This window comes from Motacilla alba, chromosome 6, assembly GCF_015832195.1.
Source record: "Motacilla alba alba isolate MOTALB_02 chromosome 6, Motacilla_alba_V1.0_pri, whole genome shotgun sequence".
NCBI classification, from domain to species: domain Eukaryota; kingdom Metazoa; phylum Chordata; class Aves; order Passeriformes; family Motacillidae; genus Motacilla; species Motacilla alba.
Window position 1 is genome coordinate 17,760,400 of NC_052021.1, and position 23,655 is coordinate 17,784,054.

The following is a 23,655-nucleotide window of genomic DNA, read 5'->3' on the forward strand; positions in this document are numbered from 1 at the left end:
GTCCCTGGAGACTCCCTGCACATGAGTCTTTCTGGAGCACAGGAGGAAGAAAAAGGCTGAAAATAGGCAGCAGAAGGCCTGCACCAGTCCTGAGCATTTTTTACATTGCCCCTGTTACTTTTTCCTTGCCAAGCTTTTATCTTGGTTTTTGTGCAATAAAATCACGTTAATAAAACTGTGGATGAATAGAAAGGCCCTAAGTCAATATTTGCACTTAGAAAAGACTGGTTAGAACAGCTTAGGAATTGATCCTGATTTATTAAAGCACCTGTTCACCCAGGGAACATTTTAGCAGCAATCAATACGTAATTAAATCTTCATTGATGTTTTACAATTGTTTTGTTTCCCAGCAATTACAGTGATAGAATCAACTTCCCCTGGTTGTTCCTCTTTCCAGCTTTACTACTGATCTCTTGTGAGCATTCTGGCAACTCACTTTACATCTCCCAAGCTGTTATTAATAAACTGGGATCACAATCACAGTGAAACAGCTCTAATCCACACCCACCGCGTTAAGCACAGGCCAACAAGAAAAGCCAACCTCTGACCTGAGTAACGTGATAACAATAACAACGACGGGAGCTCTGGGGCGATACGAACACAAACGTTTTAGTGAAATCATCACACAACTCTCAACTAAAATACGCTTGAAGAGCTGAGCTTTCATTAGGCTTCTCTAGTCAGATTTTAGGTCCCTCAAAGCTGGGATTGCTTTTCACTTGCTGCATGTCCAGCTCCAGGAAACAGAGATGCTGTGGGTGCAGCAGCGTAAATCACTCCTGTTCCCTGCTCAGGCTGACACAAATTCCCATTTGGGCTTTCCAAAATAATACCCCAAAGACACCAGAATGGGTCACATTTTCAGTAACACCTCCTCACACGACTCTGGCCGGAGGAGTGCCTCGCTGCAGAGCCTGTAGCCGTGCCGAGGGCTGTGGGCTGAGAGCCCCGGAGCTGTCTGCCCAGGGGACAGGGGACGCAGCCCCCCGTGTCAGCGTCTGCGGCGGCTGGGAGAGGGCGAACGGGGCAGGGGGCAAATCCCGCCCCTTCCTCTTGGCTCCCGCGGAGGCCGTGCCCGGGCTGCCCCGGCATGCTCGAGATGCACGGGATGCTCGGGGTGCCCGGGATGCTCAGGGATGCCCCGGCATGCTCGGGCTGCCCGGGATGCCCCGGCATGCTCGGGGTGCCCGGGATGCTCAGGGATGTCCCAGGATGCTCGGGCTGCCCCGGGATGCTCGGGCTGCCCGGTGCCGCCGCCGGTCCCCCAGCAGAGGGGGGTGTAAGCGCGGCTCTCGCCGCGGCCGCAGCCCCCGCACGGCACTCGCAAGCCCCAACAGACTCAAAAAAACCCAAACCAAAGCGAAACGGGGAAACCCGATTATCGGTGTCATTTAGAACAGCGACTGTGAAAAACCAAGTGGGAGGAGTAGAAGGGACATGCGAGCCCCCGTCCCTTGGTGCCCACAGCTGGCCCATGTCCCTCACAAACTGAGAGAAGAACCCCCCACCTTGATGCTCAGCCAGAGACCAGGTGAGAAACTGGGATATCACTGAAAAGACAAGCACTTAAAGGGGAAGGACTGAAACCTCCTCTTCTTCGTGTTCACTTGAGGTGTGTTGATACCCTGACCCCAGGACCTTGTCTGTGTCCTGGACTCACCAAGACCTCTTGAACTTGCCACTCTCATGGCACTGACTCCTGCTAATCTCAGCAGTGCAAGGAAGGGAGCACTCCTCAGCCAAATAGTTCACCCACTTGATCAGAAAAGCTCCTTTACTGAAAACACATTCACTGAAAGCCTTTTTGTAACTACACATTTGGTGGATTGCTTTAAGCGTGGAGAACCAGTGGTCAAGGCAGACCTGAACTTCTCAAACTTCTCAGACTGTTCTCTCTGTATCGCTGTCCACATTTGGGGCTTCACTCAGCACCCTGGTGGTGCAGCCATGGGGGCTGGAGGCAATTTTGGAGGGAGCCCACTGACTGCTGAGAAGTTATTGTGACACTAGAAGCAGGAACAGGTTTGCTCCCATGGGCAGGGTACCCTGTGTCACCAAAACCAAATAATCTATGCCAGTTTTGATTGGTCTGACATTGACGTGGGGACCTGAACTTTCTTCTTTTCCCCAACAGACAAGCAAGGAGGAAATTAGGCACACAGCCTTCAACTTTCACATGCTTGCAGCAGCCAACTTGGCTCTGCCATTCACTGCTCCTTTGGGAGCTCCCTGTGAAGTTATCCAGATAAGGCTGCTAAACTACTGCCTCTGGCACTAAGTTCTCTGTTCTGACCCATGTCCTAAATCCTCATTAATATCTGGGACTCCTTCCAGACCCATCCTTCAAGCACCAAACAGCCCCGCTCTACCAGCTGGTCCTGGTGAAATCAGCACGGCTTCAGGGCAGCCCAGGCTTTGTAGGGTTGTTCAGACTTGTGAAACAGCTATAGAGGGTTTAAAAGAACCTTTAATTCCATGCCAAAGTGCCATCCTTCACCATGAGTTAAAATAGAAGGAAAACTGCAAAGAACAAAATGGAAACAAGAAATTAACCTTCCCCCTTGTGTTTGAAAAACTGTTTGGGAAGTGAATAGCATTCAGTGTGTAATGGGCATCCACATCCTTCAGAGAGCTTTGGATATCTCAGCCATTAATTTGATCTTCTTTCCCCCCCACTTGGATCAATGGAAAGATTTTCTACAAGTACATTTTCAGACCCTTGTTCACTGTTAATCTTCTCTCTGTATCCTTTTCAACATCCTCCTAGAGTCCGTCAGTCACTGCCACAGAGATTGATCAAGGCTGTCTTGTAATCGCCGCTGGTATCCTCCTGACAGGAGAAAATATTAAACAACAGGTGAGTATGAAATTCCTCTGCACACTCCAAGTGCTGACGTTGTCAGTCTGTGGAATATGCCCACACAGGAAAAGGACTTTGGAAAGAGCAAGTCAGACTTCAGCAGAGTTGCTGCCAGCTGACACACCATCAAAAGCAAACGGAGAAATGGGGCTTGTAGCTACCACCTGAAATAACATTCATCAAGTCCAGCTTTTTCCTTTGGAATGCAGGTGAGAAATTGATTAAGGTTACATCCCACAGAGCAGCACAAAGTCAGCACAAATGACAGCAAGCAAACGTGTTGTGTTCAGATTTTGTGTCCCTGGGTATTTATGTAGCACCTCTTCCCTACAGGAAGGGAAAAGGCAGTTATATAGTTAGCCCTGACACATGGCATTTTTTAAAAAGCCACAAATGTAGTCATTTTGGTCTAGAAGCACTACACAAAATATTCACTAGGTAAAGAAAATTTCCTCCCTTTGAATGTTTTGTGGCGACAGGTGTAAAGCTAGTTCCACTTCTCAGAAGGAATGAATATTCTGTACAGATCCTTGAAGACTGATCATTAATCAACATGACAGACACTGACAGTGTCAATTATAAGAAGGGCCCTACATTACAGAACCAGACTTCCCATAGGGACTGCTAAGGACAGGGCTTTTGTGCCATTTGCACAGGGGCAGAGGAATGTCCCGAAGTCCTGGGGACAAATGGTAAAAACCAGCATTTCAGCAGTAACAGGGGAGGCACATTCACTCAGAGCTGAAACTCAAATGCTACAATAAGCCTTGACAAGGTTCAGTTTCAGAACCTATCTCATCACAGTGTAGACCAGGCTTTCACATGGGATAAGGCAGCAAAACCCTCAAACAACAGGAAAAGGAAAATGAACAAAATACCCCAGCATTATTTTGACACATATGGATGGCACTGGCTTGAGGTAGTTAAGGATGGCAGAGAGAGAGAGGTGAAAATGGCACAGCAGTGTGGGATAGGTATAACAGGAATGATTAATTTAATTTAGATTCATCTAGAATGTCCTGCAGTGCATGGAAACAGACTGGTCCATGAAAACCCTAGTGCAGTGTCTTCTTGGGTTTGCTTTGTCCAAGTCAGCTACAGAGAACATATGGTCTGACTCACCTTTCAGACATGGGTGTCTCTCAAGGACATGGCTGTTAACAGGCCCAGTGAAGGAGAGCCAAGACCATAGCAGAAATTAAATTGTTACTGCAAACAACCATGGAAGCATCCCACAGTGCTGGAAAGATTAGGAATACATGCAGTGGCTGAGAACATCATATCAAGATTCTGCTTACCAAAATCATACTGGAGAGAGACTTTCCTGCAATGCGCTTGAATTCAGGCTTTATAAGATTTAGGTCAACTTCACTTTGAGAAACAAGCACCCTTATCAGAGTCCCATCATCGGTGCCAGCCCCCTGGAACAACAGATACAGCAGTCTGTGATGCTACTGGGTGTTCAAAGGATGAGTTGTCCAGGGCAGGAAGAGTCAGCTTTCAAACACCACTTGGAACCTCTTCTGTGGAACATCTGCATCTCTTTCTGGAGGGCTCACCCTCACACCCTTCCCAGGGGCCACTGCCAACACCACAAGCCCACCATGGAGTTGTGCACAAGTTTTGCACATGTCAAATGCAAAAGCAAACATGCTACAGAGGTGGGAGCTGCCACTGAATACAGGCTGCCCCTCTGCAGAATCACCCAGGCAGTGTTTGGCTTCAACCAATACTGTTTAATCACTCACAGAAAATTAAGATTACGCCGATAACAAAACTGTTATCTCAGCTTTCCAAAAGGTTTGGAGAGCTGACATCTTGTATGTACAAGTTAATATTACAGAGGCACAGTCTGCAAATACCTTATGTGCCCCATTTGAAACTCATTTTATACTGCCATTGAGAGAATTGCTTCCTGAAAAGAAAATACTGTGTTCCAGTCTATTCAAATGGAAGGCAAGTCTTCACCATAAACAACCTCCCAGAAAAGCCTCTTTTGTCTGTGTTCCAGAAAGTGGGGCTGGGCTTCTTGCAGACTCTTAAGCCAGAAAAGCCAGACTCCTTTGTTATCTTGAGTTTAAAGGGTACTGTTCTACTCAAGGTGTTTGAAAAGATTCTGCTATTACTTGCAACAATTGCACTAAACCTTGGCTCTCCTAGTTTGAATTGGTGGAAGCCAGGTTACAAGTTAAGTCCATATGAAAACCAGTGTGTTGCAATGAAGAGTCTTACCTTTAAAGCATTGTACAGCCTCTCTGCAAAGTAGCAATGGATGTTCCTGGTGCATTTCACTAGGCATACAAAAAAGCTCAGTAAGAATCAATGGTAATTCCAGCCCAGGGCAGGAGGTGACTGAGATCCTCCATGCTTCCCATTAATTCAGTGTGCTCCTGGAATCTGAGTTTATCTTATCCAGGAGGTAACCCTTACTTCATACCAGACACCTTTATACAGCAGATCCATCTAATATAAGTCAACTGCTGCAGAAGAAAAGGCAGCAGACTCTGACAAAGCAAAGGGAAAGGTCACCACTTACCAATAGCCAGCATGGCATCCTCAAGTGAACCACGAGTTTCACTCTTGATAGAGTCTTCTATGCTCTTACCAGCCAGTTTCTGGTATTCTTCAAACACTGTTTGAAACACAAAGAACTTAATTTTTTACCAAGTAACCCTCAAGGCCTTTTGTGCCCAATATTTACAGGCATTACTTGTGTGGCAATATGAACACAGATCCTGCAAAAACAATGGCCACATTTGCACTGGCTTCAGGAGGCTTCAGTCAACATCAGAAATCAGCTACAAAGATGGATGTTAACATTTACAAAAAGCCAAGGCATTCATGGTTCTTAATTCCCTGACTTCAGGTAATTTCTGTCGCCTCAAGTTTATGTGGAAATCTGACTCTTCATCACTGACTTTAACCACAGAAATAAAGCAGACAACAAAGTTAGGCACACCTTTGGTCTTGTGGTTGTTGATGTCATTAGTTTCAGGAGCCAAAATAAAATCAACTTAAAAGTAGGACTGTGCAGTTCACAGCCAATGGACTTTAAAATTATGACAACACCATTTGGGGAAACTTATTATTTCAACCACAATTTAAAATAAAAACAACTGAGAAAAGATGAGCAAAATACAGCTGCAGATTCCAAGATATTTGAGTTCCCACAGTAACAAATGCTCAGCAACAGGGTCATTGCTTGCCTAATACACTTTGGATACTCCAAGGCTCAGAAACACAGATTATCTGTTTTTATTCCTATCTTTCCAGGACTAACAAAGAAGAAAAACTGCTATGTAATGCCATAGCACAGAAGAAACTGCTTCGTGCCACAGTAGGTTCAAAAGACTGGCTGCATTATCGCAACAAGATGAAATTCAATTCTTAAAGACAGATACAGACAAACACTATAGAGACCACCTATTTTTGTTTGTCTTGTTTACTTTTTAAATGAGCTTGGGAGATTGAATTTGAAACACAAGGGGGAGCTGGCTTCCAGGGCATAGAAACAGCAGCAGAGGCCCTCAGCTTAGAAAAAGCTCAGGCATATCTAATTTATCTCCAGTTAAATGTATCAGTTTAGGTCCACTTGATTCACACAGTACTTGATATGCTTAGATTCAGCCAACATAACAAAATCTGTTATGCCTCAAAAGCATTGAGATAACAAGGTTTGATCTCTGCTGCATGGACAGTGAGGAGCTGAGGTCTCAGCTGGAGCAGGACTTGTGTCTTCCCTCCCAGCAGCCTCTGATGCCCTCAAAAGGACCTGGGGCAGAAATGCAGCTGCACCCTGTGATTCTCCAGCACCGAATAACCAGCTATTTTTGTAGTGATTTTTTTTCCCCAAAGGAACCCACATCCAAGGGGATGTATCTGTTCACCACATGCTCCTACTCAGGGCAGTACTTAGTCACTCCTTGGATTATAAAAACAACTACCCAGTTATCACCACTGTACAGGGACTCCTGGAAAAGCCACTTGATTTTCAGCAGAACTAAATCTTCATAATCTTTCACAAAATCTGCTGGCAGCTTTTGGTTTTTTGGGTGACCATGAATTAGAAAACAGACTCAGGTACTTATTTCTCACCACCCATGTCTCTCATCTACAGCCTCGCCTCTTCTTCTTGGCTAGGGTGATTTCTGATTTTGGAGGCTTGGGAGTGTAGTGATGGTATTGTGGGCTCTGCTCCATACCTTTCATTAGGTGTGTGGCACTCCTTTTGCACAAGATGGTGATGAACTGTATCTCATCAGTGCCCCGTATCTTCTCTCCAGCAGCATAGAGAGTCTGTAATTTAGCACACAGTTATTGGTGAGCTGTTCTGTGTGTGCAGCTGGTCAAGGAACAGAGTTTGGCTGAAGGCATGGCTGGGGTAAAGGGGTTTGGAGTAACCCAAACCACCATGTGAGCCAGAGTCTTCTAGAACGGCTGGTTATGAAAACCTTTCTGTCTTGTAGACAAATGGAACATCCACTATCTCCATCCTTTCTACCCCTCCTGCAGCAGATGGAACAGCCAACAACACACTTGAGGTTTCCTCCCTTTTCTCTGCTCTTCCACTCCACCATACCCATATCAAAAGCAGATGAGCCAAAGCCCAGGCCTCATCACTCCCCTTTGGAAAGGCAGAACTCAGTAATGCAGGCAAAATTGAAAAACCTCGTTACTTAAAGATAACCCCACCCCAAATTATTGTGACTCCAACCCTCTGCTGACACTGAAGCACTCTGAAACTCAAGAAAGTGGGAATGCAGGCATATCAGTGATCTCAGGTATTTGAGAGTACCTCTGCATCCTGAAGAGCCAGGGCTGTGTCCACATAGAGGGTGGCATTGTCCCTCTCACCCTATGAGCAGAAAAAGAAGGGTAACAATTATGTCTCATGAAGATTTTTCCATAAATAAGGATGAGAGCATTCATTCTGATCAAAGATCAATTATCCTCTCACCTATCTATTTCTACAGAGTACTCAAGCACAAATGCTAAGTCCTTCACTGAAAGGTGCTGCAATCAGTCATATGAAGCAGAGTAAAAAATTGCTCAGTTATTCTGCTACCAGGCATGAAAATTCCAAAAATGTGCTAGGGTAAATGCACTCAGCATTGAGGGCACAGACCCTGGAAAAGTGATGAATCCTAGTGGAGTGGCACTGTTTTTTAAGACCCTTGTAGAGTACAGTGGCTTTACACACATGTGAAAGTGAGGTGCCTCTGCAGGAGGGCTGGCTGTAAGTTCCCAGCTCTCTGACTGCTGCTGAGGGAGAGAGATTTCCCTGCTTCAGTCACATCACAGCTGAAACAGATCCAATCCAAGTGACAGGGGTGTCTCTGCAGTTTATCTGGTGTTCATGACTGTACTGGCTCTCCTATTGCACGTCTTCTCCAAAAAGGAAGAGTAAAATGTGAAGACCTTTATACCCTCATTTCTCTTCCCAAGCATTACCTGCAGAAGGCAAACCAGAATCTGCTCTAAGTAGCCGCTCGTTTCCGATTTTATGTCTTGTTCCAGATCAGAACCGTAATCTACCCAAGGGAAAGAGAAGGACAAGGGAAGGATCTGTTATTTATTTAGGTGATACAGTCAAGACATTACCAGTAACCCAAGCCCACACAATAGCCTGACACTGGGCAAGAGGGTCATCAAGGAAAAAACAGGGGCTGAGAGCAGCTCACACCCTCTGTGATGAGGGTCAGCATTTGCATCCAGCTGGGTCACTAGCTCCCCTGATGTCCAAGAAATAAACCCAGAGCTAATTTTAGAGGTATAGCTGAAGGGATTAACAAGATAAAATATTTACAAATATGTATTTGATAAATTCCCATCTATTTAATGGGGAGGAAGGCCAAGTGCACACCTATAGTTTTGTCTATGTTCTGACAATACTCTGTACCCAAATGGAACCAAATTTGTAATTTGCTGACCATTGGCTGCAGCTGGATGAAGACCTAGAAAGGGATTTTCAAATTCTCCCAGCATAGCCATGTTCTATTTGCCAGCTGAGAACAGAGTTTATTGCTTTAAGAGTTAAATGCTTTTAGAAAAGCCATTTTCTTGCTGACAGAGCTAGCTGGTAACTCCTGTTGAGCTCTGACCACAGAAATCTGAGCCCCAGGCACTTACCTTCTTTGTACGCCTTGATTATCTCCTTGATCTGCGCTTTTGTCCGAGATGCCAGGATCTCTATGATAACACTTTCCCTTGTTCCCACACCCTATAATAGAAAACACAGTGGAGAAATAAAGGCGGAGAACCTAGTCATGGAGGTGATTTACTGCTAGAGGTGAAGGGAGGAGTTAGATGGCAGCAAAGTCAGGCTGTTTGCTGAGCTGTAAGAAACCATCGTGATGAAAGATGGAGACACAAAACACATTTGGGTTGAACACTGTTTCTTTACCAAGGTGCCTAATTTGTAAAGGATGATTTTATGTAAACCTACATTTCCTCAATGCTTTTCTGGAGTCAGACCTTTGACAATAGACAGCATTAAAGGAATACAGGGACACCAGTGCTTGGCATCAGTCCATCTTTATATGATTTTAACAGACCATTCTGCATCTGAAACTTGTAAAGATACATTACCAATAGGTAGGATCCCAGCCGACCCCAGCCTGGCCCTTGCACCACCACTCCTTGATTCCTTAAAGGTTTCATGGCTCAGCTGGGGCAGCAGGTTTGGGTGTGAATTCAGTTTTGTTGTTGCCTTCCCAGGCTCTATGAGTCAGGTATGTACAGAAACTTTCTTATAGCCATAAATAAGCAGCATTTCCCCCCGAAAATTAATAATACAATTAAGTATTTCTCAAAGGCTACTGCTAATAACAAACTTAACCATGTAACAGTCCAGTTATTAACACTTGCACAATTGCGGAAAATTAGCACTGTATTTGTGCTACTACTTAAATATCAGCATGCAATTTGCTTACCTTCATGGCATCATAGAGCTCCTTGGCATCATACTTGAATGGGGAGTACATGAGAGCTACAATGAGCCTCTCAAAGTTGCCACTCAATTCAGACTTCAGGCTTTCAATCAGATCCTGTCAAATGTGCATCATTACATGGTTACATAAACAGACTTACAGGGTCATTTTGATGCACATGCTGCTTCCATCCCCATGGCCCAAGTAATGAAGGTGAATGACAGCATTGTTGATAGTTCATTAAAAAAGGTCCTGAGACTGAAAAAGGCACCTAACTCCAAAATGGGGTTTGTCTAGGTGCTGACACATTCCCTGTTTTCTTGATATTGGGGCTTTCTCAATAATTAATTCTGCAGCAAATCTTCCTCCACCCTGCTTAACTCACTGAGCAGAGCCAGGTAGCTGAAGGCCTTGCACTGAGCAAGGGTGTAGCTTCAGAGAGATTCCCAAAGCCTGCATATAAACTTGCACCCAGGATATTTACAGAATCAGGACTGCAGTCTGCTTGAAGATACACTTCAAACTTCCCTTTCACTATAATGCAGGTTTTCCTAGAATATGACTGTCTCTGTTTTAGTGGGATGCAAGCACTCTATTTATTCATTGTTCCAAACCCACCACCCCCATATTTGCTTCCTTTTCTTAGGCTTTTGCATGGCAGTCCCCTTTCCAGGAAGGCTCACTGTAGGGCTGAGGGTATACAGTCTGCTGGTAAAAAGATTTTCCCAATAAAAGTAAGATTTTGTCAAAAAACCAAAGAGAGACAAAGGAAAACATAGCTGTTGATAACCACGGAATTTCCAAACAAGGGTAATTAAATAAGTCTTTAACTTGAACTTTTTTGACATTTAAGAAGGTCTGAAACAAACCAATATTTTACTCAACATGTCAATTAGACCAGTATAAATTTTCATTACAGCTTCAAATCAATAAGAAGCTTAACTTCAAATTAAGACTGATTTTTAAAAAGTATTTCTGGTCAAAATGCATTTTTAAAAAAATGAATCTTTAGGAGAAAAACATTTTTCCTGGTCAAACATTAATTTTACACATTCATCACAGGCCTTATAAATAGATATTATTCTACTTATTTGCAGAAAACCTGCATGTAGTTTGCATCATGCTTTCAGAAAGAAGCGTACGCCCATTTACTACATCCTGCATGCAATAAACCAGTGATTGAATATGGCTTTGTTTTGGTAGAACCTTTCCAAACTGTGCTTTGAAGGATTTGGCAATCTCTTGACGCTGCAGATTGCTCCTCTTGGTTAGGACATCAATTATAGCTTGTTCATCAGTCCCTGTGGAAAGCAACAATAAATCATAAATACACAGAATAAGCTGAGACTTGTTCAAAATCCCAATCTGAATATTCAGACAACCTTGTCTGGATCATCGCCTTTGTGTAGAAGTTTAAGTACATACTGAGGAAACTTTAATATTAGTTTTTCACAGTAAAAAAGTGGTGATATCTCTGGATGAAAATTTCCTAAGGAATTGATTTCAATTTAGCAATTATAAGAACATAGAATTTACTTATGTGGTTTGAGTCAACTCACCCAGCCCTTTCATGGCCTTGTACAGAGTCTGAGCATCAGGTGCAGCGTTAAAATTTAAAGCACCTGCCACGGACCTGCCCTCTGCTTCACTCTGAAAGCAGAAGAAAAATACATGACTTTCCACCACTGCTTTTCATCAGCTGGAGAAAAAGTATTTGAAAAGTAAATTAATGATATTTATTGCCTCTACATGGTGAAGTCACAGAAAATAGGAGAGACTGGCCAGAAGTTTCTCAGCAGAGCAAAAAGAGAACACAAGTTTCTCCAAATAGAACACAAGTTTCCTGTTCCCACCTGCCTGTACCAGCCTTTGCTGCTGGCAGGAACATGAAGTGCAAAGCATGGCTGACAGTGTTGCAAGTGTTGTGAGGTCAGGCAGTCTGGCAGAAAAAGCACAGACTGTAATAGACTGGACTTTCCTATTCACCCCTTAATTACAGTCCTTCATAGCATGGATGCTCTTGTACCATACTGCATTTCTCAGTGGGTTAGTGCAGGGTAGTTTTTAGACAGCTTTTTGAATTCCTGAAATTATGTTGTTCTCACAGACCATTTTTTAAAGCAGCTTCTGCTGCACTTCTGCACAGCTGGTTTCAAGAAGGGAGCATCTCCACTGGAAGGATTTGGGCCAAAAGACTACTTTGAAGGAAGAGATCCATCTGGAGGAGTGCAGGTTTCATGTTCTTCCCTGTACCAAGAATCAGATACAACTATACAAGAATCCTCCTCCTAACAAACCCCTGGGGTGCTGACAGTATCGTCCCAGGGCATAAAAGACACACTGAGACTTATTTTAGTCCCCACAAGGTAGTAGGGCCATCAACCAGAACCCAGGCAAAATTTAACAAAGCTGGTAGTCAAGGAACGGGCTTGAATATATTGCCACATCTATCACAAGCTGGTCCTGTCAATAGGGGGATTATGTGGGTGGGAAGGCATGAAGAGTCATCATCACTTTTTTACAATAACAGACACAATTTTTTCCTTCCCAGAAACAAGGATATTTAAATTGGAAACGACTATATTCTCATAAATTTGCCTTTAGAGGCGGGATTAATATTAAACTAATGGCAGCAGTATGACCTGATAAATATTTTAATGGGGATGGCTTCACAGTGAGATAAAAATCAGAGATTACAGAACAGAAGGGAGCATTAGGGTTGTCCCACCTGACTTACATAACATGGACCACCAAGTGCTGCTCATCAGCCTCCTGCTATGATGCAAATCCCTTCTGCTCTTACTTCCCATGTGAAAGAGAACCAGTGGATACAGCTGGCACGTTTGCATGGAGCAGTGACAATGAGAAGTACTGAGGGAGGCAGTGTGTTCAGCAGTCAGCAAGACTTGGAAAAGTTTGCTTTACAGCCAGCACAGAGACACCCCTGCACCACCACACCTTGCTTCCAGCAGAAAGAGCAGCTGTGAAGCAAATGGAGTCAACAGGAAACTTCACAAGAGACGCAGCTTTGAATCCAAATGGTCACTGAGCAGCGAGTTTAAGGCTGAGGAGAAGCTGTCACTGCAGAAGAAAGCAGTGACAGAGCCAACAGTTTGTCATTGGCCTAGAAGCATTTGGCTGAGCCGGGAGGACCATTTCAAGTATTCCTTTTCTAGCCCTCTGCCAAGATGGCCAGCACCACCACAGCTTCCCTGGGCAGCGGGTTAGACTCATCCATCTGAGTTTGCTTTGAAAAGGATGGTCAGTCTTCTGCAGGTGCGTGCAAGGGCCCTGTGAATAAACTCCCAAACATTCTGGACCCATGCCTGGTGACTCAGTGAAAGAGGGAGTACAAAGCTGAGCTTTCATTTGGAGGCAGTGGAAACAAATTAAACAATGATCTTTTTTGGTAGTAATTCCGATAAACAGTTACGGCCCTTCCTGGCTCGAGTAGCACATTTGTGACTCACTCATGCACCTCATTCTCTGTGCATATGGCTGCTGCAGCACAAGTACAATTGCACCAGCTTTTCAGAGAACCCCTGTTCACTTTGGTGTTGTTTCCCAGCTGAATTAATCCTAACTGAACTCCCTAACTGGAACTACTCAAGGTGTTTGTGCTTATGTAAATATAAATAATTGGCATGAAAGCAGCAGAAGCTGTGTGCCTTACAGCTGATGCTGTGAAAAGTTTTACCTATAAATGAAAGGAAGAAGGAATAAAAGTTTTACTACCACAATATTTTCAAATCTAAATGATAGGCTTTTTTTAAAAGTTGGAATCTAGGGACAGGTTGGGTTACTCTTTGCATTTTGTTCAGTCAATATTTTCTAAGAAAGGTTTCAAATGTTTTCATTCCTTTTGCTTTTGAACTGTATTTTTTAATGAAGGGTTTAGAAAACCAAAGTTTTTCCCCATCCTTCTTTGGACATCTCATTTTCTTCTCATGTCTCTACCCCCTACAATACCAACTGGTATGGGATCACTGGAGTTTAAAGGCTTTTCTCCTTCTTTTCTCATTCTAATTTAAAAAATTTTTCCAACTTGGGGGTAGAAGAGACTAGATCATCCAAAAGGAAAAAAAAATGAAATGAGAGCAAGCTCAAGAAAAGCATCTATTTTATTATACCAACCTTCCAAAGGAAACAGGGAGGCAGAGAAAACTCAGAAGGAAGATTAAAATTTTAATATTTCTGGGGAAACAAATATTTTGAGACCTGGGAGTAAACCTAGCCTCCCACAGAAGCTGATGGGGCAGCTGCCATGGCTGGCACATCACCAGGGCTACCTGCTCTCTGGTCTGAGCCAGACCCCAGGTGCTGCCTCAGCACACCCCATGAGCTTCCCCCCATCCTGCCACATTCCTCTCAAAGCCACAAGCATTTACAAGACAACATACACAGCATTTCTGGCTCCTGGCAAAGAGACAGGCTGTTCAAGACACATTATTGTTGCAATATTAAAAACCCACCAAAGATACACATTGTGGCTTGACCATATCTTTCTCTGTGACCACAGCCTGCCAGAACATCAGGGCACCGAAAATGGGGACAGGCCAGTGCCCTGAACTCACTGCCACAGGACAAGGGAGCAGACAAGGAGCCCACAGCTTGCAGACTTCAGCTGTGTAACCTTGGTACCATCTGCCCATGAACACAGGGAGATAAACACCCCCTGCACCTCTCTCAACTAAGGATACAGATAGGACCTCTTCCTATAGCCAGCAGTCATATCAGCACCCTCCTGCATCAATGTTTTTGAAGTGCTGAATGCTATTTTACAGCCAGAAAAACTGTAAAAAGGTCTTGCTGATTTTTAAAGGAAACACTTCATTCCCTCACAGTGCCTGATACAACTTAAAAGTTACCTTATGATTGTGCCAAAAAACCCTCAGAGTGTCAGTATATCCTCTACTTACCCAGGCCTTCCACCATGCCATTGCAGTGTCAGTAGTGTTACCTGGGTCTGTTGGTGAGAAAATCACACATATCACACCTCAAATTTTGGAATCTCAGATTTAAAGGGAGGCATAGGGAGGAGAGGAAGAAACAGAAGTTCTTTTCAATAAACTTACCACAAGAAAAATGGAATAACTGTACTCCTCTGGAGGCTCGTTCCCTCTGGAAGCCGCAGAATGTAACTGGCCTCTCAGGCACACGCAGGTATAAAGCATCCTTATCTACAAATTCCATGGGGCAACACCCTCCTGCATGGCTCAACCTGTTTTTCACATATGATCTCACAGGGAGAGATCAAGTTGCTTAATAAACGAGGCTTCCCTTGTGAGGAGACCTAAATTCAACCTTGTTGACTCATTGTAATTTTTCCACTGCTTCTCCCAATACACGCCCTTCCCTGCTGACATTTTGGCCTCTGGCACAGATACAACATACAAATTACAACCAGGTAATTTCTTAGCATGAAAGAGAGTAGATGAATTCGGCTCTAACTGAATAAGCCATTCACTTTTACTGACTCTTTCTATCTCTGCTAATCTGGAACACTGCCAAACAGCACTCTAGAAATATAACATACCTTCCTCTACCTCCCTTCAAAAACTTACTGAAAAAAACTCAAAGCCAAACAACCAAAAATTTCCAACCCAAACAAACCACATACCCAGCCAAACTCCACATCATCCATGTCCTATACCTTACAGTGTAGCCCCATAAAGCATCAGAATGTACAGAGACTTAGGAGGCTCCCCATCCCACACCATGACTTCCACAGCATGAGTCACAAATGTTCTCTAGGGTAACGTGGGATCAACACATTTAAGGCTAACAAGTTTGAGTAATGACAAACCCAACTAAGTGTCATAGGGCTTGCAGTAGCTGCTGTGACATGTTAAGGTTCAGGAGCTGAATGCAAAACTTCTCGTTTCTCAAAAGAAAAAGAACCGAGTTGAACAGCTTCTCGTACTTTAATTTGGTGAGATGTTTCTGTGAAATCATCTGAAATACCTTATGGCTGTAGCAATATTTTCCTGTCTAGACTTTTGTCAGAATCTCCCCATGCCAGCATTTATTTATTTATTTGCAGTGGAAAGCTGCCCTGATGGAAACATTCCCACCAGCTGTATCTTAACACTTGCCAAATAGGAGCTTTGTGCCCTCCACATTTACAGGCCCACGTGGGATGCTGGGTAAACACCAAACTATGGGTCTCTTCTTTTTCCCTCCCACACACTGCTATTTCACTTAACTCAGCAAGGCCCCTGATGGCCTGGGAAGTTGCCCTGGCTGTTCCCAAGAGAATGAGCTAGGACAGCCTCCAGCACATCCATCATATGGCGAGGGCAGGTTGGGAAGGAGGAATGGCATTGCCCTTGGTATAACAAACGTGCTGCTGGGTCTGCACTGGCTTTGTTCCCAGTCACAGGTGAGAGGCAGGCTGGCCAACAGCACACTGCAAGGAGAGCTCATGAGTAGTCCTTCAGTCCTCCTGCTCCAGGAGTGGCAAAGTGCCTTTGCATGCAAGGTGCATCTGCTTTTTCTGCATGCCAGTGTGTGCTGCCTACATACACATTTCCCTCTGTTGGGATAGAATTGGTCAGCTTGCCATGGAGATTAGCTTTCTTGAGGACTCCAAAGACAAAGAAACCCTTCTAGGCAGAAAAATCACCTTCTAGGCAGAAAATCACCGAGTTACAGCAAACAGCCATAGGGCACATAGGGCAGCAGAGACCAAACCAGACAGCAAATGGGAATAAGTCCAAGGGGTCATTCTTGCATCATAAACAAAAAAGGGACAAAGCAGGGGATTTTAATGCATAGAAACACTGGCCAGGTTCTAATCAATATGGACAGGCTAGGAAAGGTTTGGAGAGCCTGAAATATGCTGCAAGACTCAGAGCAAGGCTGCACAGACTTAATATAGACCAGAGCAGTCAGCACTCACAGGCTAGTGGAGCAGAAGGCAGTCCAGTACCCCTTTTGCTTGTGCAAATATAGTTACCCTGAGCAGTTCTTGTCCCCCCCTTAGCACTTGTGCTGTGTGAGAGAGCTTATCTGTGGTTCATGGACTTTACTACTGTGTACCAGAGACACAACAGCTGTTGCAGCACCAGTAAGCAACACAAGGCACAGCCTCACACACAGCTCAGTGATTACCCTCAGGAACATGCAGCTCTTTAGAAAAGGGGCAGAAGGTGATGCATGGACTCTCCCAAGCTCAACTTTTTCACCTTGGCACTGTCCCCCAGCCCAGGGGGCCATACCTCCATTTCAGGTACTAATCTGTTTTGGAAAGTGAACCCCAAATGCACAAACCAGACTGTCCAGAAACTCTGCTCAACATAGTATTAAAGTGGGTAGAATTTGTCTCACCCAGTGACTGTACTTGTACTGCAGTGCACTGTGGTATCCCACAAAATGCAGCCTATCTCTGATCTATCTGCAGGAGGAATGCCTGGGCAGTGGGTTAGTCATGCCATGGCTGCAGACACCCACAGTGTGTCAGTGCAGTGACTCTTTCTCAGGCCTCACCCACCGGCCTCCTCCAGGATTTCAGGGTCCCTGCACCTGCTGATACACCCAGCACAGCCATCAGCCAGCAAGAGTGTCCAGCAACCTCCAGCAGAACAGCATCTATAATCAGCTTTGGGTTTGCATTTTTAAGCCATTTAGTCCAAATCAATTTTCAGCCAGACAAAATGCAGCAGGGATCAGTTCACTTAGCTTTTCTTGACTCCGCCCTGGGACTTTCCAAGCTTGAATCACTGACATGGGAGCTGCCCCTGATATGTACTCAGCCAGCACAAAGGGAATAGAAATCACAAGCAGGATTTTTAACAAAAAGGTACCAATAGCCTTAGAAAGATGCATGACTGACATCACTTTAAGAAGCTTTTACTGCCCATTAATCTCAGGCATGTTTGTTATAGGCTGAATGACAGTGGCATAAAGGATGCTCTAATTTAGATTGAGGATGACTGAAGTCTTCTGGGGTATAGAGGCAGCCCCCTTTTCCATCTATGAGTTTGTGAAGTCTGGCCCTATGCCTGGAAAGTTTCAGGCCAAGAGCTGACTTCTTTGGAACATGAAAGCCTGTGGAAACCAGGTTCTCAAATGCTCAGCAATTTCCTTTCATGGCTTTCACTTCTAATAAAATCTTCTCAAGACTAACAAAACAGCACAGTCCATTGAGAATTTCATCCCAAAGTATGCATGTTTTTGATTTTTTTCAGCCAGGAACTTGGAAATCAAGTGGAATCATTGAGGAAAAGGCAGACCAAACACAGAGATATACCGCTGGGCAAAGCAATATTACTATAACCATATAACATAAGTACTTAAATTTGAAGAAGACCAACCCCTTTAGACCAACAGGAGAGGGGTATTCTGCTACAAGGCTACAAAATTAATACCTTTCTCCAACCCTGTAGAACTGGAGCTCTGATGAGGACTCAGTTCAGCAAACATCAGAATTGTTTTTGTTAATGTGTAAAAGAAATGACCAAACTCACACAGTTCTGTGCTTTCCAGCTCTGAACATTACCCTCATACAAGTCTTTTGGCTTTACACCCATTACTAACAGCACCTGGCTCTACCTTCCAGGGTCACAGCCCAGCCCCTTGCTGCAGCAGCTGCCATGCCTGCAGACAGGCTCACACTCTCACCGTGAAACCATAGGAGTTTCATCCTGCAGGTTTTAAGCCATTGTGTAAACAAGAGCAGAGACCAGGCACTACCTTCTGCTGCTCCATTTCCCTACCCCTACCACCCCCCTGCCTCCATTTCTTCCTGTTTATCACTCTTAATCACCTCACCTGAATTCAGATCTCTAAATGGAGAGCTGTGTAAATTTGCCAGCAAGCCTATCCAAACAAAGTTATTGTCTGTTTATGAATGAGGTGTCAGCTGGGTGGGGAAAAGGGTCAGATGGGGAAGGCAGCAGTTTAGAGCAAGGAGAGCACCTGTAATGCAAAAATAAAGTTCCTAAAGCTCTGCCAAAATTGTACCACTTGTCAGCTCACTGCTCACCCTGCCATTTCTTCTGGTGCCTTTGAACCATGCTCCACAGTGAAAATGACCCCAAAATAGGTTTATTTCCATTTGAAAATCATGATCACAATTTAATTTTTGAAGTTGCACTGCAAGCAGCTATGAGCCAAGCACAAGAGAAATTTCATATTGGATGTTGTGGGGCATGTTCAATTACAGAAGGAACAAAAGGGTAAAAACTCAGGGCTTGATTCTCCTCAGCACCTCAGTGTCAGGGGTGCCTGTGCCTGTCTCTGCCCAGAGGTTAGTGAAGGGTGTGCACTTTGCTTTTCCCAGCAGCTTTGCTGCCCAGGGACACTCTGCTGCAGGTGGGAGAGGTGGGGCGAGGCACCAACACTTGCTCTGCTCTGGCACTGACTCTGGCTGAGCATTTTTCTGCTCATTCCTTTCTTAGCTAGTGCTGGTGCCAAGGAATTCCTCCCAGTTGCTCTAACAACCATTCCCCACACAAAGCAGACAATTTCTGTACTTGTTTAACCCCAAAGGCCAACAAAGAAAGCACCCTCTGAATCAAAATGGTCAGAGGCAGCTCACTTGGCTCTGATGGGGACATGACAGGTGCCAGGGCTCACATGCCAGCAGAGGGTGGTAGGCAGCATCCAGCAAGAGTTTGAATACTTGGCTGTGAAGTATTTTGTGCATGTACCGATCTGCCTCTATGAGAATTGTTTTTTGTGTGCTTCTTGATGGAAAAAGTGCAGGTGTTTGTACACAATTAAATGCAGTCCTGCTGTTTGAAATGACCCTGATGGAGGCAGACTCACACAGAGCAACCTAAGAGAAAAGCAAAAAAGAAAAATTTGCTCACATCCCTGGATGTACTCAAGTCCAGCTGTTTGTAGCAAGGCAGCAACATACACTTCTCTGCTTGGAGTCTCCCAGTTATTTATGTCAGAGCTGCACAGCATCCATGGCCTTTTGGTTGATTTTGATTCCCTTCCCACTGCTGTAGAATTGCAGTGACCCCACTCAAGTCAGCGTGCTCGTGCCAGTCACACAGGTAACACTGCAACGGGTACCCAGATCTCCCTTGGAGGATGTAGAAAAGGCATCTTAAAATCTTTCCAAAGGAAAACAAAACAAAGAGACATGAAGTATTGCTTCCCTGTCCTGGGGCCATGGCTGCTGGGGCCAGGCCTGGCAGAGAGGCATCATGCACTTTGCTTGGCTGCAAACACATTGGCAGGCTGGTTTTACTCTTATTTCCTGCTGCTAATTTAGAGTTGCTCCTGAACTACCAAAAGTACTGGAATGCCAAACACGAGTCATGTGCTTGGCCAGAATCAGGAGCCTCTCCAGCCTCTTGCCTCTGCCCCAGGGGTTGCTGCAAAGGCACCCAGACAGGAAAGCTGGCAGCTGCTAACTCTGAGAGCAGCCACCATACCTACAATTGCTGAAAGTGCCTGGCCAGGAGGGCTGAGCTGTAGTGTTCCAACAGCCAGAGCTGGGCTCTGTCCTCGCAAGAAGGGAAACTGAGGCACAAATGGAGGGGAGAGAAATAGCCATAATAACTTGATTGGCCTGCACTAGCCTCACTGGAGGGAAGGAAAGGCACTCCACAAAAACAACTGTGCAGAGTTTGTGAACCCTGAGGTGCTCCACTAACCCCTCAGAGCCCCTGTTGGCACAAGCAGGCTGCAGCTCCGGCCCATGGGGAGCAGACAAGCACCGCCCCTGCATGGCTCAGGAAAAGGAGAATACGTTCATGAGGGATGCAAAACCTCAGCCTCCAGACAGAACTTCTAGGAGACCACGGCAGAGACTTCCTGAGACCACCTGGGAAGCATCCTGCCTTCTCTGCCCAGGGTGATGCTGGGTCCAGCTGGACTGGGTTAGAGGCAGGGCGGCTCCTTTGCTCCTGTGTATGGCCCAGAGGGAATTGATATATTTCATATTTTCCTTTGCGAGTTACTTAAGCAATACAAACAATTAATATTGGCAGAAACAGAGAGAGAGAGAGCTGGGAAATACCAGAGCCTGCAGAGTTACAGTTTCTCCCTGCCCACTTCTTTCCATAGAGAAGAGTAAGTGCTTCAAGGCACAAGTAGTCCCTGGCCATACCTGCCAGCCTGGGAAGAGACAGACCCCATCAGGGTCTCTCTCACTGTCCTGGCAGATAGGACACTGTCACTCCTGCTGTCTCAGATACAGGCTGTTTGCATTCCTGGAGCAGGAGTTTTCTGGTGAGCTATTGCAGAGCCAAGTCTACCATTGTGATGATGGCTTTCAAGGGTTTTTGGCTACTTTCTGAAGGCACTTGGCTGCTGAGGACATTGCAGCATTTCCCAGTTGGAAACAACTGATGTGTTGAAATCCCTTTATCACTGATGATCGAAACATACCTTACAGAGATGCACCAGAAATCCAGGAAAAAAACCAAAACAAAAATAACAACAACAAAAAAAGCTGAACTAGGACAAACCTCTACCCCGGGGCACATTCAATGAAAACTAAGATATTCTTGATACAAAAGGAAAGAGAGGCACAAAGCAGGAACAGTTGTGTTTTTGAAGAGATTGAGCTGCCACATATGCTTGCCATATTTTTCCTTTAGCTTTGATTGGCCAAATGTCTTTGACGATGAAGGGGAACCTTGAGACTCCTGTTTCCACCTCAAAACATCTTTCTATGTACTGAAAAAACCAGAGACTATTTGAGGGCACTAAGTATTTTACCCTAACAGTGCGTAAGGCATGACCAGTAAGGCAAGAATTGCTGTATTTGGTACCCTGTGGCAGACACATGGGTGTTCATTGCATGACTATGGCTTGGCAGCTGTGTTCCTGTGTTCACTGGGAAAACTTATGTTCTGAATCTTTTCCCTCTGCCATGAGAGGGAAAAGTGTACACTCTAAGTGTGAGGTGTCCTGGGTCACAGGACTAGGGTGGTTCTGCAGGGCTCCTATTTCTACCCTGAAGAAACAGACAGTCTGAGCTCCAGAATCGTGGCCCAGAGGCTCAGCAAGGTGCAGGACATCAGCGTGGATGAAGGGCAAGGCAGCTGCTCCATGGCAGGGAGAGGCTGGTGTGATGAGAGCTCACTTCAGTGAGTGACCTCTGTGGCTGAGACACAGATGGGCTTATCTAAGGACCTTCAGTGAAGTATTGACCCATGCAATCATGCATTTCTGAAAGCTTAAAAGGAAACATTTCTCCATCTATGTCACAGGCAAAAGCTTCCAGCAGGAAAGCTTTCTTTTAGAGAACTTTTTCATATCATACATAACCTCACAGTTCAAGTCAGAAACCAGTGATGTTACCTGGCCAGGAAACTCCAGTGCAGCCTCCTGTGCAGTGAAAAGGAAGGTCCTCTGATGCGCAGCAAAAGGGGAAATTTGTCACAGAAACAGATGAAACTTGAGATGAGTGCTATCCCAAAGGGCAAAGCACATTCACAGAGCAAAGACCAGACAACTTCCAGCATGGACAACATGCTCTGCCTGTGGTTTCTCAAGGAATGAGAGGAGAGGGGAAAAGAGCATTTTTTCCATTCCTGGCTCAGGTTGCTGAAGCCAAAAAAATTCTTGTTGCTGACTTTCATGCAGACAGATAGGGCAGAGGCTGGTGTATGTGAACATATAAATGCCACTCCTGAGACTGTGAAGTACATTTGATGAAAGATTCTAAATCAGCACTAGAGGCTATTTATAGGAGATTCTATAACCAAAGACCTGGATCTGCACATTCCCAGTCTCTGGAAAGTTCAGGTCAAATCTGAATTTTGTTGTCTCAGGCATGTGTAAACCTAAGCAGCCACAGCTGCAGCCAATGTAGGGTTTTGTTAATGCAGAATAAAAACGCCCAGAGTCTTGGCTGCAGAACCACTTTTGTTTATCTGATCTCTTCCAAGAGCCCAAGCCTGCTTTTTGAGTAAGAAGCAGATGGAAGAACAAAAAAGAGCGAAGGCCACAAAACCATACTGGGTGACTATTGTCTTGCCAGCTTGGGGCACAGAGTGAGAGCAAGCCAGGCTTTTTGTCAGAGCCCCTGCCTCCATGAGGGAACAGCACAGCTCCAGCCTGAGGATTTCAATTCCCATTAGCAGCACAGGCAGCTGGAGCTGCCCAGAGGGCACCACGCAGCTCCCACCTGCTTTGCTGCAATGAGTTCACGGGCCTACCAGAGCCCCAAAATTTGGTGCCCACCGTTTTCTGCTGATGAGGCTCACACGTGCTCAGGGGATTATGTGTGTGCAAAGACCAGCTTCCTTTCCCCTTGCACACAGGGCTGTGGCTGCCATGCTGGGCACACTGAGTGCAGACCACAGCTCAGCAGCTTTGCAGCAGCCTTGACTACCCATAATTGCAGCCTGCCTGTGCTGGAGATTTTTGTGGCCTCCCCCTGTTGACTTTCTTGCCTGCCTTATGTCCACCAGCCCTCCACCCCCACTCCTCAGTGGGGCTGGAACTGATACAGAGGAAACATTAGAAGCAGGGAAGGACTGAAATCTGTAGTTCTGTCTGAAGCCTGGTGACTCCAGTGTTTTCAGAAGTGTAGGATTTCCCATGGAATTACTCTTTATTAAAGTCTTGAGCTCTGGCATTTTGTCTTGCGTGGATTTTACCTTATGTCTGTATGTTCTGTGACTCCTCTTTAAGATAGCAACGATTATTGGCTCTGCCCCATGTGTTAATAAATGTCTGAACCCTGAGTCCAGATCAATTTACTCAGCATTTCTACCTGGTTTCAAAAAACAATGGCTTACCTTTGAGTTAGACAAAGATCAAAATTCTCAGCCTAGAAACATGAAACTGAGGCACAAAACATACTCTTGTCTCTAATTAAATTAGTAGCGGGTAGTAATTCTGACAGCCCAACTCCACATTCTTCTCCTGACCATTAGGTGGCTGAGCTGATTA

General features: G+C 45.0%; 1 protein-coding gene across 1 annotated transcript; it reads right to left on the reverse strand.

The window, feature by feature from the left end:
• Window positions 1-2,323: 2,323 nt before the first annotated feature.
• On the reverse strand, window positions 2,324-15,149 carry ANXA8L1 (annexin A8 like 1). Its single transcript, XM_038141485.1, has 13 exons — window positions 14,865-15,149; window positions 14,709-14,755; window positions 11,349-11,439; window positions 10,996-11,090; window positions 9,793-9,906; window positions 8,990-9,080; window positions 8,312-8,391; window positions 7,656-7,715; window positions 7,063-7,156; window positions 5,397-5,492; window positions 5,093-5,151; window positions 4,159-4,281; window positions 2,324-2,830 (listed from the first exon to the last, which is right to left on the reverse strand). The coding sequence occupies exons 1-13, from the start codon at window positions 14,980-14,982 to the stop codon at window positions 2,774-2,776; spliced, it is 1,125 nt and encodes a 374-aa protein (XP_037997413.1). The 5' UTR covers window positions 14,983-15,149; the 3' UTR covers window positions 2,324-2,773.
• Window positions 15,150-23,655: the final 8,506 nt, after the last annotated feature.

Coding starts and splice junctions, on each gene's coding strand:
- ANXA8L1 (XM_038141485.1), bottom strand. CDS start 14,982: ATGGAATTTGTAGATAAGGATGCTTTATACCTGCGTGTGCCTGAGAGG. Junction 9,907..10,995: donor TCAAAGCACAGTTTGGAAAG/GTTCTACCAAAA, acceptor CACATTTGACAG/GATCTGATTGAAAGCCTGAA. Junction 8,392..8,989: donor AATCAAGGCGTACAAAGAAG/GTAAGTGCCTGG, acceptor TCCCTTGGGTAG/ATTACGGTTCTGATCTGGAA.